At 36.0% G+C, this 16395-nt stretch overlaps 1 protein-coding gene and 1 long non-coding RNA gene across 3 annotated transcripts; one reads left to right on the top strand and one right to left on the bottom strand.

Moving 5' to 3' along the window:
• Window positions 1–3939: 3939 nt before the first annotated feature.
• On the top strand, window positions 3940–8588 carry LOC120342647 (uncharacterized). The gene is made up of 3 exons (XM_039411566.2): window positions 3940–4618; window positions 5039–6096; window positions 6901–8588. The coding sequence occupies exons 1-2, from the start codon at window positions 4426–4428 to the stop codon at window positions 5818–5820; spliced, it is 975 nt and encodes a 324-aa protein (XP_039267500.2). The 5' UTR covers window positions 3940–4425; the 3' UTR covers window positions 5821–6096; window positions 6901–8588.
• A 5104-nt stretch (window positions 8589–13692) lies between these two features.
• On the bottom strand, window positions 13693–15871 carry LOC120333927 (uncharacterized). 2 transcript variants are annotated; one of them, XR_013474838.1, is made up of 4 exons: window positions 15640–15871; window positions 14654–14821; window positions 14129–14257; window positions 13693–13718 (listed from the first exon to the last, which is right to left on the bottom strand). It is a non-coding gene; the product is annotated as an uncharacterized LOC120333927 (long non-coding RNA). The 2 variants fall into 2 exon arrangements; XR_013474837.1 differs by lacking the exon at window positions 13693–13718 and having other exon boundaries at window positions 13757–14257.
• Window positions 15872–16395: the final 524 nt, after the last annotated feature.

The raw sequence follows: 16395 nt of genomic DNA, 5'->3' as shown, positions 1-16395 counted from the left end.
CACGCATTGGGTCATCTCAGCCTTGAGTATATTATTTATATCAGACTGTAGTAAGTACTAGGTACACTGATCGAAGGATGAATATGAAATATAATACGGTAAACAACGGAGAAAAAGCACTCCAAATATTGGTAGTTTTATTACACGATCATTCAATTTTTTCTTAATATTTTGAATACAGATCACTGACCCGACACTCCACAAATATGTTGATTCTAAAGACAATATGGTAACAATGTATCATAATTTGTTTTTGAATCGCGCTGCCCTTACAACGTGTGAAGGGTAGCGTCGAGACAAGTATGAGATGGATGGTAAATTGAGTATAATAATTCTTTATTTAGTTTCGTTTTTTTTTAATCTCAGCAAAAAGGATATAAACATTCGATAATATCCTAATAGCAAGCAATATGTTGTGAACCATCGAGGATTGCGTCCTGTGAAAGTTATTCTCCTATTGGTGAAAAAAATATTTTACGCATTGTAGTGCTGGTGGCAGCCATTGTACATACGATGAATGCATTAAAAATGGTACTTTAAACATGGGAAGCGGTTGGGTATTTTTAGTAAGCCGTCTCCGAGTTCATATATTTACCTGAATTACTTTTTCAAATTACAGAAATTTTATAATTTAATTAATGCGGTCATGAAATTATTGAGTGTTTTGATTTTATAATATTTGAGGTGGGATATAAATAAATATATATATTACCTGCATCTTTACCAGCAGGAACCGTGTATGCTAAAACTAAGCATTTGACCAGATTTTCCCAAGCTGACCTTTCTGAAGTTTAGTCGAGGTTATTCTGGCTTTTAAAAAGTGGAATATAAAAATAAATAATTACAAGTCACTGCGATTCCAGTTGTTGTCATTGCTGTAAGTGTAATATATTCATAGTGCCAAAACACAGGCCGTCCCACATCGCAGGTATAATAGGGAGAAGAGATATTAGTCTTAGGGATAAAGACTGATAACCCTAGTATTTAAAAGTTCGATTCCCGCGTTATTAAATTGACACGCGTTATGAAATGCGACTCCAATCTGGATTCCTTCAGACGATAATAAGCACACAATGTTGAATGCCGAATTGTTGTGTTTTATTGAAAAGATGCACGATCCAAAATCCAAATACAGATAAAATTGAAACACATTTAATTCTTAATGCAGTAAAATCTGAAGTGAACCAAACAACACGATATTATGCAGACCTCTCGGCAAACCGGAAACGATACGTCATCAAATTGGTCGATACGAGAAAGGCAATACATGGAACAATGCATTATCGCTGTTGCGAAACATAATGTGGCCTATTTTGTGAAATGTTACATGCTATTAATATGAAAGGGTTAAATACATTATAATACATAGTTACACAATGCACATTCGCTACACAATTCCGCCTCGACAGTAAAAAAAATTAACTTGGTAGTATTTTAAATTTTGTAGTCCGGCCGCCGAGAGAGGAAAGTCTAAAAACAAAATAACACAAATTAATAAAAGATATTGGTACGATATGATGAATAATGGATAAGGTATACGAGAGAAAGACGTCGTTTACGAGAGCAATAAAATACGAGAGAAAAAAAAAATTCAAAAATACGAGAAAAAAAAAACTTCTACGTCTACGTGTTGCTTTGAAATGCTTAACATTTGAAAATAAAATTGTAACGATATAGTAAAACGAAATGGCGACGACCTTTACCGGAAGAGACACCCTAGAATGTATAAGGACTTTGATGTTTAAGGGAAAAGACTGAGAATGAACAAAATGGTGGGTTTAGTACTTAAGACCTGCATTGAAATTGGTTTGATGTTTAAGATCGTAAAATTGATGTTAGAGGTAATTTGAAACAAAATAATAAGTAAGAAAAATTCTGTAAATTGAATAATGAGTGGTTTGACAAAATATTGAACCATTGAATCCTTGAGATTGAACCTGAATCAAATTCTGTATGAAGTAAAAGAACTCATGATATCTAAAAACAAGACATTGATTAATAACAAGTAAATACACACAAGAAAACTGACACTACACATTTATTTTATTTTTATGGTTATGTAATATTTAAATTTTTATAGTAAGATGTTTTGATGTTTATAATGGATAACAATAAGAGAAAAAGTAATAAAATACAAGACGATTAAAGTGATAAGAATGAAGTTGATTAATAACGAGGCGATACATTGCGAGTTACACACCATATACAATTCGCAACGGCCGTCGAAATCGAGTTGCCTTAATAGGGTGTGGATAAATTGAAAGGTTTGTTACAGTCAAACTCTATTTGAGCTTGGTTGCTCGCATCTGAGAAGTTGCTAGCATTTTCTATATCTTCTTCGTCAATTTCGACATCGGATAACTGGTGTATTTCTTGTTGTTCGTTGAATTGTCTTACGGGTGGTCGTTGTATGTTGAGAAGTCGTTGTATTGGCTGGAACAATCCATTTGTTAATGCACCGCGAATGGCCATTCGGCAGTTTGGCAAGCTTTGATAAATGAAATATCCTATGTACAGGAAGGAAAGCAGGGGTATAACGAATAATGCGTAAATAAGACCAAATCCTATGACGTAATTCCAAACTGGGCTCTCAACTCCCAGGAGCCAGGCAAATATATTGCCGTTGATGGCCTTTTTAATTCCGTCTTCGAGTGTAGTGATATCAATAATTTCTGCAAAAGTTCGTCCTCCTTTGTAATCGTCATTCAGTTTGTTGAGTTCCGAAATTGTAACTAAAAGGTCATCCAAGCTTGTAGCGGAAATTTCCTCTTCGTTTGCTAGAATTTCCTCAAGAAATGAGCTGTAATCTTTTGTAGATGGGTCATCAAAACTTGTATACAGTGAAGGGTATACTTGTTTGACATTTTCTTTTCTGGATACCAGCGAATAGTTGTAATACTTGTAGTAGCTGCCATTGATTTTGAAAATTCTTGTTCGTCCAAATCTTGGTGATTCAGTCAGCAATATTTGATTAAAAACGACGTTACTGGCGTAGATTTGTCCAAGCTCTGTAGATCTGTTTGGCTAGGTATATGCAACAATCGAACGTGTAGCATAAGAGGTATTGAAGAAAAGTGTTGGTAGACGAAAATAGGCGGAAACACAATGAAGTCGATACGAGAAAAGGAATACATGGAACGAATGCATTATCGCTGTCGCAAAACATAATGTGGCCTATTTTGTGAAATGTTATATGCTATTAATGTGAAAGGGTTAAAAACATTATATTACATATGTACACAATGCACATTCGCTACAGTACAAAAGTGCACTTAAAAACACAACTAGTCCGTTGCTCAATTCTTCTATTTGTGCTGAAATATATATATATATATAGAGAGAGAGAGGGTGATAAGTTTAGAAATTAAGTGGGGACTCTTCCGGATATGACCAGTTCTTTCATAAAACGTTTAATAGCAACATTACACCACCATTGAATTGCATAAATTCCTCCATATTATTTTGAATACAATTGGCACAAAACTTCCCCACTTTTGTTGATTCAGAAGACAATAACCATTGAACAACGATGGCGCACCAGCACTTTCGCTGTATAATGGCGCAATATGGATTCATAATACAGCGAACGGAAACGCCATGTCACGACGACAAATGAATATATTTATCTTCCAAATCGAAAGAAAGTAGATGAACATATAGGACAAACAATGACTCATCGCCTGTAAGGTAATGGACAGTTGATACTGTTGATAAAGGTAGTGTAGCGTTTCTCTCAAAAAACATGATAGAATGCCGTTTATGTAGAATCTTAGACAATGAGAACTCCATGGACAAGAGGCAGCTTAACTTTAAATTGTTCAGTCTATAACTTTGTCCAGAATTTTTTTCAAACGGAGCACCTCGTTTACCTCGAAGTTATCAGTAACAAGAAAATCAAAGTCTCTTCAGCATGATTGTTTTTACTTGCAGTATCGTGAGAATATATTTTGTTTCGATTTGTGATATACAACATAAAAACATGTCGGCAGAAACCTAAAGTTTTGATAATTTTTTTGACCATGTCCCTTGCAACGTGCTGATGTATTTATATTGACTTTACACAATCCATAGAGAGCCGATGCATTTTTACTCTTAAACGAGATATAGCCTAAGTGAATGGAAAAACTGCACAGTAGAACGATTTCTTTGATATAGTTAGACACGTTTTTAACACGTTGTGCTGACCAACTTCCTAACCAACCTTTAGGGCAAGTCTTTTTTTTTTCATAAGCAAATGAATGATGAAATTTACTATCGAACAGATCCGCAAACTCAGATCAAAGCAAGTCCAAATTTCCAACATGACGAAGCTTTTTCTCTATAGTTCGTTCTGATCGTTCTCTGGTTACAAATATTACTAGATCGGTAATTATTACATTACTTTTTTACCTTTTATAGATTTTGTAATTCTTGAATAATACGAGCATGATGTTAATGAATGTTCTCATTTTTGAGTTTTTAATATTTGAGGTGGGTTATTCATTAACATGCTACCAAGGTTTTAATGTATCTCTGGCAGGAGTACCACTTTCTCGCTGGAAAGAACATGAATGCGAGAAAAACAGCATATGCTTCATACAAGAGTTTTCAATCAACATACGTACAACTAAACTGCATGGTATGTTTTCAGAGTACAACTGCATAGATTTGGGCTTATTACTGAGTTTTTCGCAATGTCAATATCAGTTGACTTCAAAATTTTTATATTCTTTGAGTAATTCTCACTCTCACTTAAAAAAGAATTCATCGGTGATATTATATGTGTTTATTCAAACTTAGAAAATAATATTGTTCTTTTCATCTCCTGTGACAACAAATAGTTTGTGAAATAATATAGCGTTGGTCCGTGAACTGCGAGTAAGTGAAAATAATTTTTTTTTTGCAAACAAGTATTTACTATTGAATGTGACGCAGCCTATATCAAACATCTTGTCAAACAAATCAAAAACCTCCACCATGAGCGGTCATCAAAATGGTTCAAATAGCGGAGTATATCTAATTTGTTTATATTTCTTCATTTCGTGTTTCAATGATTTAGTTGCAATGAGGTATGGTGGTTGCGTAAAAGAAGAATACTCGGATGACTGGACCTGTCAGCAAATATTTGGCCCTGACAGCACTCTGGATATCGACGATTATATGGACGGCCTTCGAGCGTTGGATGATACATTCAGAGATACGCTGGCTGGTTTAAAGGCGGAATTAATATCGATGCTTCTTATGGTCGAAGGTGCAGATGAAATCATAAACGGATTCGTCGTATTTTTTGGAAACATTGGATTCGAGAAACAAAGATTTGAAGCCCCTTTAAGAAAACTTGCACGAGATCCAATAAATCCAAATAATCTAGCAGACTTTGCCAAAAGTCTGCTCGTGGACAACGAATTAACTCGGAGATTATCTCATGCCACATCTAAGTTTCTCTATTCAGTTTATGAAACCAAGAAAGAAAGCGAGACTTCAATTATATTTTCAGACTTAATGAAATACGGTTGTGGCTTAGTATATCCGATTGCTAATTATGTATTTCCCAAATCTGACGTAGATAGTGTTTATGACGCTGTTGCAAGAGGGCTTGAATCGACTCAAAGTGGACCAGTGGACGATCTATCGGAACTACAGGTTGAGGGTTTGATGTGGTATCTACATTTGCTACATATGCAAGTCGTTCAACACGATCTAACTAAAAGCAAACCAATTTATCAGGCAGTGGCGAAGATAATCGACGATTACAAAAAGATGTATCCCGAGTTTGTAGTGCCACGCATTATCGAAATATTCGGTAAAGAAACGAGAAAATATGTTAAAGGTTTTCTCTGAATCTTTTCCGGAAAAAAGAAAGTTCGCTGAATTACATAAAAAATTTATCGTTCCTAATGTAGTGAAACATTTCGAAGAAATTGGCGATGCCAAGATAAACGAATGGATGGCTAAACGTTTCTGGGGTTTGCTCGAGGTTAACCGCGCTTTTGGGGAATGGCTCACAAAGGGAAAAAATAATAACGCGGACTGGACGCTTACAAAACTGGCTGAAGACATGAGAGGTCCAATAGAGAAGGCGTGGGAAAATGGTGATTTGGGGGCATATTCTCCCAAGTAAGTATTTTTTTTTATCGTGATTTGTTGCTCGGCTCGTAAGACGGAAAAAGTGAGGAAAATCTAAATTTTAAGGGTGGCATTGAATGGAAACTTGGAAATAAATCGGAAATTGCTTACAAATAAAACAATGGCTTAGATTTCTAACACGAGTACGTTCTTTTATCAACCGCCGAGGACCCCCCGTTTGAGTAACACGGCGGTGGAGGTAGACTGTTTATTCCAGTGTATTATAAGTCTATAAGTAATATGTATATTAAAAAGTGGTAGGCTATCTCCGCAGCGGTAGCACAATCAACATGAATCTACTTAAAATCATAACATAAAACCTTCAGAAGATAAAATAGCCACTAAGTTGTTTGATTCATACATGTCCGTAAACATAACCAAAACCCCAAATTACCAAAAGGTGATTACCCGTATAACCATGCACGAATGCCCACTTGAGTTAAAAAAGTGCTTAGCATTAGTGTCGTTTTGAATTTCATTTGTTACGCGGCCCTCGACTTTAACCATGAAAATTATGGCGAATTAAACATAAAAAGGGAATTCGATGCTCGGGGCAACATCCGTTCAAATCATAGACACGAAGTGGTGACTCGATGGTTTATCGTGTGTTTGTTCGGTAAAAAAATGACACATTAATCTAGATATTTTTCGTCATATATTTATTTTTTAGAACGACACATAAGATATATAAGATAAGTTCATTTCGACTCCATAATCAGCATAAACGGCAATAAAACGGTTGATAAAAACAAATAAATAAAAACTGATTATGAAATCATTTATTCTTTATTTCAGATATTGCAAACATCACTTATGTGCCAAAAATCTCTGCAATTCAGTTGAAAGTTTGAAACTCGCAAAATTGGGAACACAACACCAAGAGCTGTAGGGTGCCTGAAAGGATAGGCTATAGTGTGGCTGTGAAGACGTAAATCGTTCAGATATATTATTTGCACTTTATGATATATTTCTTTATCTTTTTTCCCAGTTCCCACTAATATAAGAGCCTCAAAGTTCAATAAATGTATTTAATTTACGCTGTTCTTCCTTCACGCCAATCAGAATCTTTCCCTTGTTTGTATTCTGTGTTATTATTGGTGGAGGAATTACTCCACTATATTGAATGGCTAACTTTTGACAGTTTATGTCACTGTTAACTCGTGAATTTCCTTGCGCAAGTAATGCCACCATTGGCATTTGATATTGTGCAAATCCTTCGATTTATTAAAAAAGCGAATTTTGGGATCCGGCCCGCGGAGCAATATGATCCGGGCGGCGACGCTTCACTGAATTATATTAACAAAACAGCTGTATTGACGATTATATTCATTACGTGACAGAATTTGTTTTGAGCCACTAAATTATATTATAACCTAACAACTGTAACAAGTATATAATTCACAATCACTCGCTTAATGAGCCTATAATTGATTTTAATTAGACAAATGGCGACATAACGTAAAAAAGTTGATGCTGAGTGCAAATGGTTTAACGACGCAGAAAATATTCAAATGATCAGTCTTCGCGCACTGCTTGAAAGTTAACTGAAATCAGTGTGAAAAAATGTGATTCATTGGCCATTCCATCGATTTTTACCTTTCTAAAAAATACGCGCGGCCCGCCAATGACTTGCAGCCTTTAATTTTGGCCCGCGAACGACAAAAGTTTGCCGATCCCTGCTTTAGAGAATCGTGATAATACATGCCTGTGGGAAGACTCATGCATATTACGTTAAGCCTAAACAATAACAATATTTACATTGACCAAAACTAGGGCTGTACAACTTTTTTTCTATGGTCGGACGCATTCTATAACCGGCCACGAGTTTATTTCGAATTTAAACTCAGCAGAAGATAAAATAATTGATATATGAGGCAAATAAAAAAAACTGATTATGGAATCAGGAGAGCGGACGAAATTTTAAGTAAGGGGTAAGCGTGCAAAATTTGGGTTGGAAGGGTTTGCCAAAAGGACTGTACGTGTTCACTCACTTAAAATATTTCACGCACAAAAGATATAATAAAGTAAGACAACACCAGAAACTTAAAATAAATTACATATTAGGCTAAAATAAATGAGTAAAAAACGTAATATTTACTTGCCACACCATATTAATAATTTTATAACGGTTACCGTTGCCTGCACAGTGAAATAAATATTCATGCTTATTATTATTGAATTCTCTATTGCTCAGGTAAATAAATATTCATGCTCTTTTGTTGAATTCTTGTTGTAGCCTATTTCACACTAGAATAAATTTCCATGCTCATTTTTTTGTTTGGATAAATTATTGTTGTACTTCATATATTGCTCAGTTGAATAAATATCCATGCTTATTTTGTTGAAATCTTTATGTACTTTATATATTGCACAGTATTAAATATCGCACAGTGGACTGAATATTCATGATTATTTTGTTGAATTCTTCATGGACGTTATATAATGAACAGCGGAATAATTAGCCATATCTTATTTTTATTGTATTCTTGTTGTACCCTTTATTTTGAACACTGGTTCATCTCCAATCTACCTGTAATTCACAGACAAATTGCCCGACCAAAGTTGGGTGTATGAAGAAGTGGGCCAGACCACTTCAATGACCAAATAAGAGCCAAATTAAAGTGCAGATTATATGAGGGACTTAGTGTTACGATGACAGGGGTAGAACAATATGGTATGGGAATATATTGGTTATCAGTGACATACGCAAGGTTTTTTTCTTTGATAGACATCGACTCAGGAATTAAGATCTTATTTCATGGGTTCGTGGAGTATTTGGTTGTATTAAGATCTCACGAAACACATAGGCTACAGATTTGTTCGAGGCATGAACTTGCCAAAAACCAACGTTGGCTGGGATCACGACATAAAAAGATTAGGTAGGCTACCGAAAAGGTAAAAAATCAGTAAATCCTTTGTTCACACTTCAGTTGTTAATCATCAATTGTATGCGGACAAATGAATGGGAACAATAGAAAATTACTTAGGCGCTATTGTGTGGAATTTTTATGTCACCAAGTCTCAGCATGTATAAATATTACGATAGGCACTCAAATTTGATCCTATAGCACTTTCTATCCAAAATTTGCCATCAAGTCAACTCTTCAGCAATAGCTTACCTAAACATGAAATGCATGCTTTCAGAAAGATAGAGCGAGAGCCAAGTGCAAATTCTTGCGGGTTCACGAGAGTGCTGTGTTCGAGTATACAAGTCTTTCCCGGACATGCGGCAATGTGTAGCAAATAAAATACAACTACTTTGATTTAACGCAATATTCATGCCCACAGCACCCTCAAACCCCCTCTTTAATAATTTGATACCTTTTTGGACATCGAGGTTAACGACACCACAATTATCGAAATCCTAAGTATGCTTTTATGGGTGCCTTGATTGTGCTTGTTATACACCTCAATGGCTAAAACCGATGACATGAAACATTGCTATAACACACACCAGCACGGCCGCAGATTTCACTCTAACCAATACATATGCATAGGGTTACCATATTTTTTGTGTCTTCAAAGCGGGACGCCTCCAAAGACCATGACCCCTTAGCTGTGATTTTTTAAACTTTACATTTCCCGATTTTACTACATAGGCCTACGTTTAAAGCCATCCCGACTGTCTTCATTGATTATATTGTCATCGAGATTTCGTGCACATATTCTCTAAATATCGGTTTCAGTTCGAAAAATAGAAAGGAATTGACGTTAACGATACAAAATAATTCGAATTTAAAGTTCTTCTGTACAGCGAAAGAAAGAAGGAATAATAAAATGGTCTGCCGTTTGTTTCCAAGCATTGAGAATATACATATTTGCAAGCCTGCAGCACCGCAAGCATTATCTGATAAAAGAATACCTTGTACTCGGATTTTGCAAAAGTGGCTGACCAACACCCTCAGGGCTTACACCGGTGTCTCCAAAATGTCGTGTCCCACTTGTCTCATGTGTCACACTTGTCCCGCGTGTCTCACTTGTCCCTCCGGTGTCTCAAAAATGTCGTGACTCACTTGTCTCACCTGTCCCACGTGTACCACTCGCTCCACGTGTACCACTTGTCCCACGTGTACCACTTGTATCATGTGTCCCACTTGTCCCACGTGTACCACTTGTATCATGTGTCCCACTTGCCCGCAATATACCACGTGTTCCACTTGCACCACGTGTACTACTTGTACCACATGTGCCATTTGTCCCACTTGTACCTCTTGTCCCACGTGTCCCACATGTCACACTTAACGGATTGTGATGGTAAATAACTTATGATGATAAATTAATTAATCCAATCGAGTTTCATTGTACTAAAATATATTTTACGTCGTGAGATTATAACGTTTATATCTTAAAAATAATCTGAGTGGCAGCATTGAGCGGATCTGTGTTACAAGTACAGATTTCTCTAATTCGCAAAATGGCAAAAATACGGATTCCTAACGGCGATAACGAATTAGCAAGATTGCAAACATACCTATCGAAACTAAATATAATTAGACAGTTTATCTCACGGGTTTATGTCCGCATATTACATCTGTTTTTTTTAGAGTAGCGATGTATTTAAGGGTCGCCACGCGAGTTACATTAGACACAATTAGGTTAATTACCATGGCTTGAATATCATACGCCACAGAAGAGTCTCACTGAAAAAGTCGTTTTTTTAACGAGCGAATAATCACGGCACTGTTTTATGAGGGAAACGAAATATATATAAACAAAATATCTGGTGAATGAAATGTATGATAAACGGGATTCGTATGGACAAATATTCGGCGAATGAGATACATGTGGACAAAACCTCTGGACAAAATGTATGAAGAGAAAACATCTCGCGAATGAGCTGTTTTTTCATCAGGGAAACGAGATATATATGGACAAAATATATGGTTAATCAGATGTATGATAAACGACATTCATGTGGGCAAAATATCAGGCGAATGAGATATATATGAACAAAACCCCTTGGCGAAATGTATGGAGAGAAAACATTTCGCCAATGAGCTGTTGTTTCATCAGGGAAACGAGATGTATATGGACAAAATATCTGGCGAATGAGATATATGTGGACAAAACCCCTGAACGACATGTATGAAAAGAAAACATTCCACGAATGAGCTGTTGGTGGACAAAACATCTGTTAAATGGTATGTATGATACATGGGATACATGTGGACAAAACATTTGATGAATAAGATTTATTCTTCTTCACTATGCATAAAAACTACTGTACTAATTTAATTCTTAGATCTTTGTCTATTGCCCTAGTTGAAAAACTGATTTTGTACAGTAACAGTGTTTTCTAATTGAATGTGTGCATTGTATTATAGTAGGCAGAGCGAACTTTGGGAAATCAGTAATGCTACAGCAAATACAAAGCCGATTCCTGCTCAAAAGGACAAAGTTACTCGCCAGGGATGAATTTTTTTCCAGTTTGGAAAACGTGGCCCTAATGAATGAGATATTTGTAGACAAATTACGTAATAAATAATACTATCTTTAGCTATAGTAAGTATATGCTCAATCAGTCAATGCTCAATTGAAGCAATTCGTTTATTTTTGTTAGAAAGACGCATTTGTAAAGCAGACTAATTCCATCAAAAACATGACTTTATGTTCTTTTTATTGAATGCGCCAAAAATATATGATCACAATGATTTAAGAAATTGTGATTGTAGTATTTTTTTAATTGGGCTAGTATCATTAAGTACGAATGACTTGAGGATGAAAAAATAAGGGAACTTAACATAGAAATCAAAGAAATTGGTATAAAATAATAAAAGCAATTGATGCTTGCAATAAAATAACAAACATCTTGGCAGAAAAAATATAAAGTATTGCAGTTACATATAAAATCGCAGAGAAAAATGCAATAGAATGAGAAAAATATCATAAAATAATATGGTAGTATTCACGTTAGATGGGGCAATAATTTTTTCATTCGATAAATAATGTCAACATATGCTCGGGACATAATCAACTTTTACATATCATATTAGTCTACAAACTACCTGAATCATTCTCTTATTGCTCTAAATTTACAGAAAAAAATGACGAAAATCGAAAAAACATGATAAATATCAAGCGAAGAACTAGGTTGCAAAGCAATTTAAGTAGTTAAAACCAAGGGTGTGCAACATTTAATACAGGAGGACCAGACAAAGATAACTGAGTAAAACCGCAGGTCGCACTTTCATTCAGCATAGGCTTTCTGGTAATAGCAAGCACAAAAGTTTTGGTTATTGATGACATGGGTGACAAATTATGACTTGGTTTATCAGTGCTGGAATATAGCCGGGGTGATATCGGATAGGTACCGACATGGGCGCAGCCAAAATTTTCGGTGAAATTAAAACAGAGCACCCAAAAGTGCTATTCACGACCACGTAGGCGTTTTATAAACTGAAAAGAATGTGTCGTTCACAGCGAAATTCCACAGTTACGTGTAGCGCGCCTCTTATGTGCCTGGCGGTTTATGGTGAATATTTTGCAAGTCCTATTTTAAATATCGACCATTAATCCGTAGTCAGCAGTACCCGCATTTAAAAATAGAACATTAGAAATCGTGAAAATTAATTTTGAGAGAAGTGTAACTCACGGATGTCAGTAGCGTCAAAATCGTTTATAAGTACAAAAACACGCTCGCATGTAGCGCCGATTAAGTGCATTAAATGTGAAACTATTACTTGGATTTTAATGTTAAACAGTTGATTTTTAATTGTCATTCAATGATAAATAACATGCGTCGGGATAGTGGTGGGCAAATAGTTTTATTAGTCGAGATATTCGAATATTTCCAACGAACACAACGCCGAATAATGAGTATTGTCATTTCAAACAACCGTATTTGGGATGTCTGCCGTCAAAACGATCGCCGTGACAATTTTATTTTCCAGAATTTACTTGAAGACTGAAAACTTCGCAACAATGCAGCGATTTTTATTTCCTAATTTTGTCATAATCCAAGGCCGCAGTGAATATTTTTGTCACCGCGATTCTTTCGGCGACTTGACATCCCAATTGATGATGATAAACTTCTCCTTCCCACTGGTATGCGCATTTGCGCAATTTCAGACGTTTAGACGGCTTATCCATATGGCGGACCACGGCCTCTCGTCCGGTTACCATTCCCAGTCGGGTATGGGATTAGTTTTACTGTATTACTTGTTTTCGGAAGCATGGACTTGGTGGTGGAGAAAGCCGTAACCGACCAGCGGTTACGTGAACCACCCAACGACGGCGAGGAGTCCAGCAATCCTTTCGCACATAACCATTCCTGCATGGGATTCGAACCTGCGAACCCACGCAGAGTAATTAGAGGTGCGGTGGCGAGCGTATTCCTAACGCTTAGCCCGTTGAGCCACACCGCCGCGCCGGTATAAGTTATTTAGACTCTGATTATGATCATCCCGCCATTTTAGGTGCGGGAAACGAGAACGACCGGAAATGCACTAAAAAGCGGGAACTGCGGGAACGACGGGAAATAGCCAATTTCAAATTGCGGGAACTACGGGAAATTTTACAAAAAGCCGGAATGACGGGAAGTTGCTTTAGAGTACCGGAAATATGTATTTTAGAGTATGTTTAGAGTATTTGAAAGGGAACACTTCCGAACGCTCCTATTTCAAAAAGTATAGAAATGTTTTGATTAGAGCCATAGATGATTCAAAACAAACCTATTATCAAAACCTTATTGCTAAAAACAAAGGTAATCCTAGGTCAACATGGCAAACAGTTAACGAAATCACTCATGTAAAAAATAAATCTAATCAAAAAGTTAACGAGATCGATATTGAAAATGGCTCTATAATTAGAGATGAACTTTTGATTGCTACAGAATTTAATAAGTATTTTTCTACAATTGGGTCTAGCCTTTCAGGCAAGTTTTCCACTGAACAGGATAGCTTTAAACAATTTCTTCACAATTGTATAAACCAGTCCATCTTCATGAGCCCAGCGACTACAAATGAATTGATAATAGAAATACATAATTTGAAAGACAGGAAGGCAGTTGGTCCAGACAACATACCAGCACGTTTCCTTAAATTAGTTGCTGATCTCATTGCACCATGTTTGGCTGAATTCTTCAATTGTTCACTTTTGTTTGGAATCTTCCCTGCATGTCTCAAAATTGCCCGAGTGATCCCTCTTTTCAAATCTGGCAATAAAAAATGTATGTCAAATTACAGACCAATTTCAATTCTTTCATCAATAAGTAAAATATTTGAGCGTTTGATTCATAAGCGATTCAATGCTTTTTTTACGAAACATGATGTAATAAATAAATCACAGTTTGGCTTCCAAAATAATCTATCTACATCACATGCTATCTTAGACACAATATCATATATCTACGATAAACTAGAGAGGAAGGAGTTTGTCAGTGCAACATTCCTAGATCTAAGGAAGGCCTTCGATACCGTAAATCATAACATCCTGATTTACAAGTTGAGACATTTCGGTATCAGGGGTACAGCAAACAAACTCATTTCTAGTTATTTAAGTAATAGATCACAATATGTTCAAGTTGGGTCGTGTCGTTCCTCTCCCTTACCAGTGACTCACGGAGTTCCTCAAGGTAGTTGCTTGGGTCCTCTTCTATTTCTAGTTTATGTAAATGACATAACTTGTTGTTCCTCCTTCTTTACCAAATTGTTTGCTGATGATACCAATCTTCTCGACAGCGACAAATCTTGTGCAGTTCTTCAGTTGAGAGTAAATTCTGAAATTGCGAAAGTATCAAATTGGATGCGGTCTAATAAACTAACATTGAACATTGGCAAATCAAAAACTATGTTAATATCTCCACACCAGTGCAAATCTAAAAATGAAACAGTAATACAAATTGATGACAAAGAACTTGAAAATGTCCATTCTTATAAATATCTTGGCATATATTTAGATAGTAAAATGAATTGGGATGTTCACTTATCCAAATTATCCGTTAAATTATTTAAATCGGTTGGAATACTTTACAAGCTTAGACGATTTACATCACCAACAACACTAAGGATGGTGTACTACTCCTTATTCCAGAGCCATATCCAATACGGCATAATTGCTTGGGGTTCAGCTGTTAAAACATTATTACATCGCATTGAAATTATGCAGAACCGAGCAATCCGTGCAATATCTGCCGCTAGTTATTTTTCACGACTCAGTCCTATTTATTATAACCTTCAAATTATTAAATTGGCAGACATTTACAAAATAAAAGTTTTGAAATTGATGCACCAACACCACTGCAAAAAACTCCCTCCTGCGTTCACAAACTATTTTTCAAAACAAAGCAATGTTCACTCATATGGAACACGGTCCTCTATTAGCAGTTCTTATTATGTAAATCGTTTTAGCACCAAACTCACCCAAAACTCAATCAAGTTTGTTGGTGTTAAATTGTGGAATAATCTCCCCAATAGCATTAGGACCAGTACTTATAACTTGTATAAACATGCACTGAAGAGCCTATACCTAGATGCTTATAAGCCCAGTTGCAATTAGTCTAGAAATATTATATTTGTATACCGGTATGTACCGTACCTATCCCTGTGGTGCTGCTTTTCCCATCCATGTTCGTCAAGTTGTGTGCTCGCTGTGTACTGTTCTTGTTTTAATATTTTCCGCCCAACCTATATGCCACGAATACTGCAGAACCCATAATTATTCTGCACTACTCTAATAGCCACTAACAATCGCTTTCAACATAAAAATCCGTTAAATACGGTATTGATTCTCGCAGCCAGAAGCCCGTTGCTGGGCACGCCATATTGGTTTACTGTGTATGCTTAGTCAGCATTATTTCGCAATTCTTTGTTGTCATTGAGGCATATCCTTCTTACAGATGTCGCTGTTAAGTCATATAATACGATGTGATCATTGTAGTATCTCGGTGTTTATTTCGATTTTATTTTGTTCTTACTCTGTATGATCGAGTTTAATTAGGTAAATATCTAATACTCCATAGTTATTATGACATCCTGTATTTTATTTTTCAAACTTTGTTGTTCCTTTTTGTGATTGAGGCTAATTAAGTGAATGTTTAGGTAACTTTTCGTGGTCATTTTGGCATTCTTTTTGTTGTCCCTTTTATATATATGATTGTGTCGAATTTAGTGACTATTTAATATTGAGTTGTTCGGTTGCTATATTTGCTGCTTCAATGCAGCTACAAGGTGTCGCTGACTGGATGACTCTTTGAGTCTTTCGCGATCCCTCGTCTATTGCAACAAGCCGATATCTGTCTTCGTAATTTGTTATATGTCTTTTTTTATTTTTTCATATCGTATATTGGTTTTG

Source organism: Styela clava, chromosome 3, assembly GCF_964204865.1.
Source record: "Styela clava chromosome 3, kaStyClav1.hap1.2, whole genome shotgun sequence".
Lineage (NCBI taxonomy): Eukaryota > Metazoa > Chordata > Ascidiacea > Stolidobranchia > Styelidae > Styela > Styela clava.
Note: the sequence above shows the minus strand (reverse complement) of the source record. Positions and strands in the feature narration are given on the sequence as shown.

Excerpts from the sequence above, each read along its gene's own strand:
- LOC120342647 (XM_039411566.2), top strand. The coding sequence starts at position 4,426 with ATGATGTTAATGAATGTTCTCATTTTTGAGTTTTTAATATTTGAGGTG. Across the intron at positions 4,619-5,038 it reads ACGTACAACTAAACTGCATG|TTGCAATGAGGTATGGTGGT; the intron begins GTATGTTTTCAG and ends TCAATGATTTAG.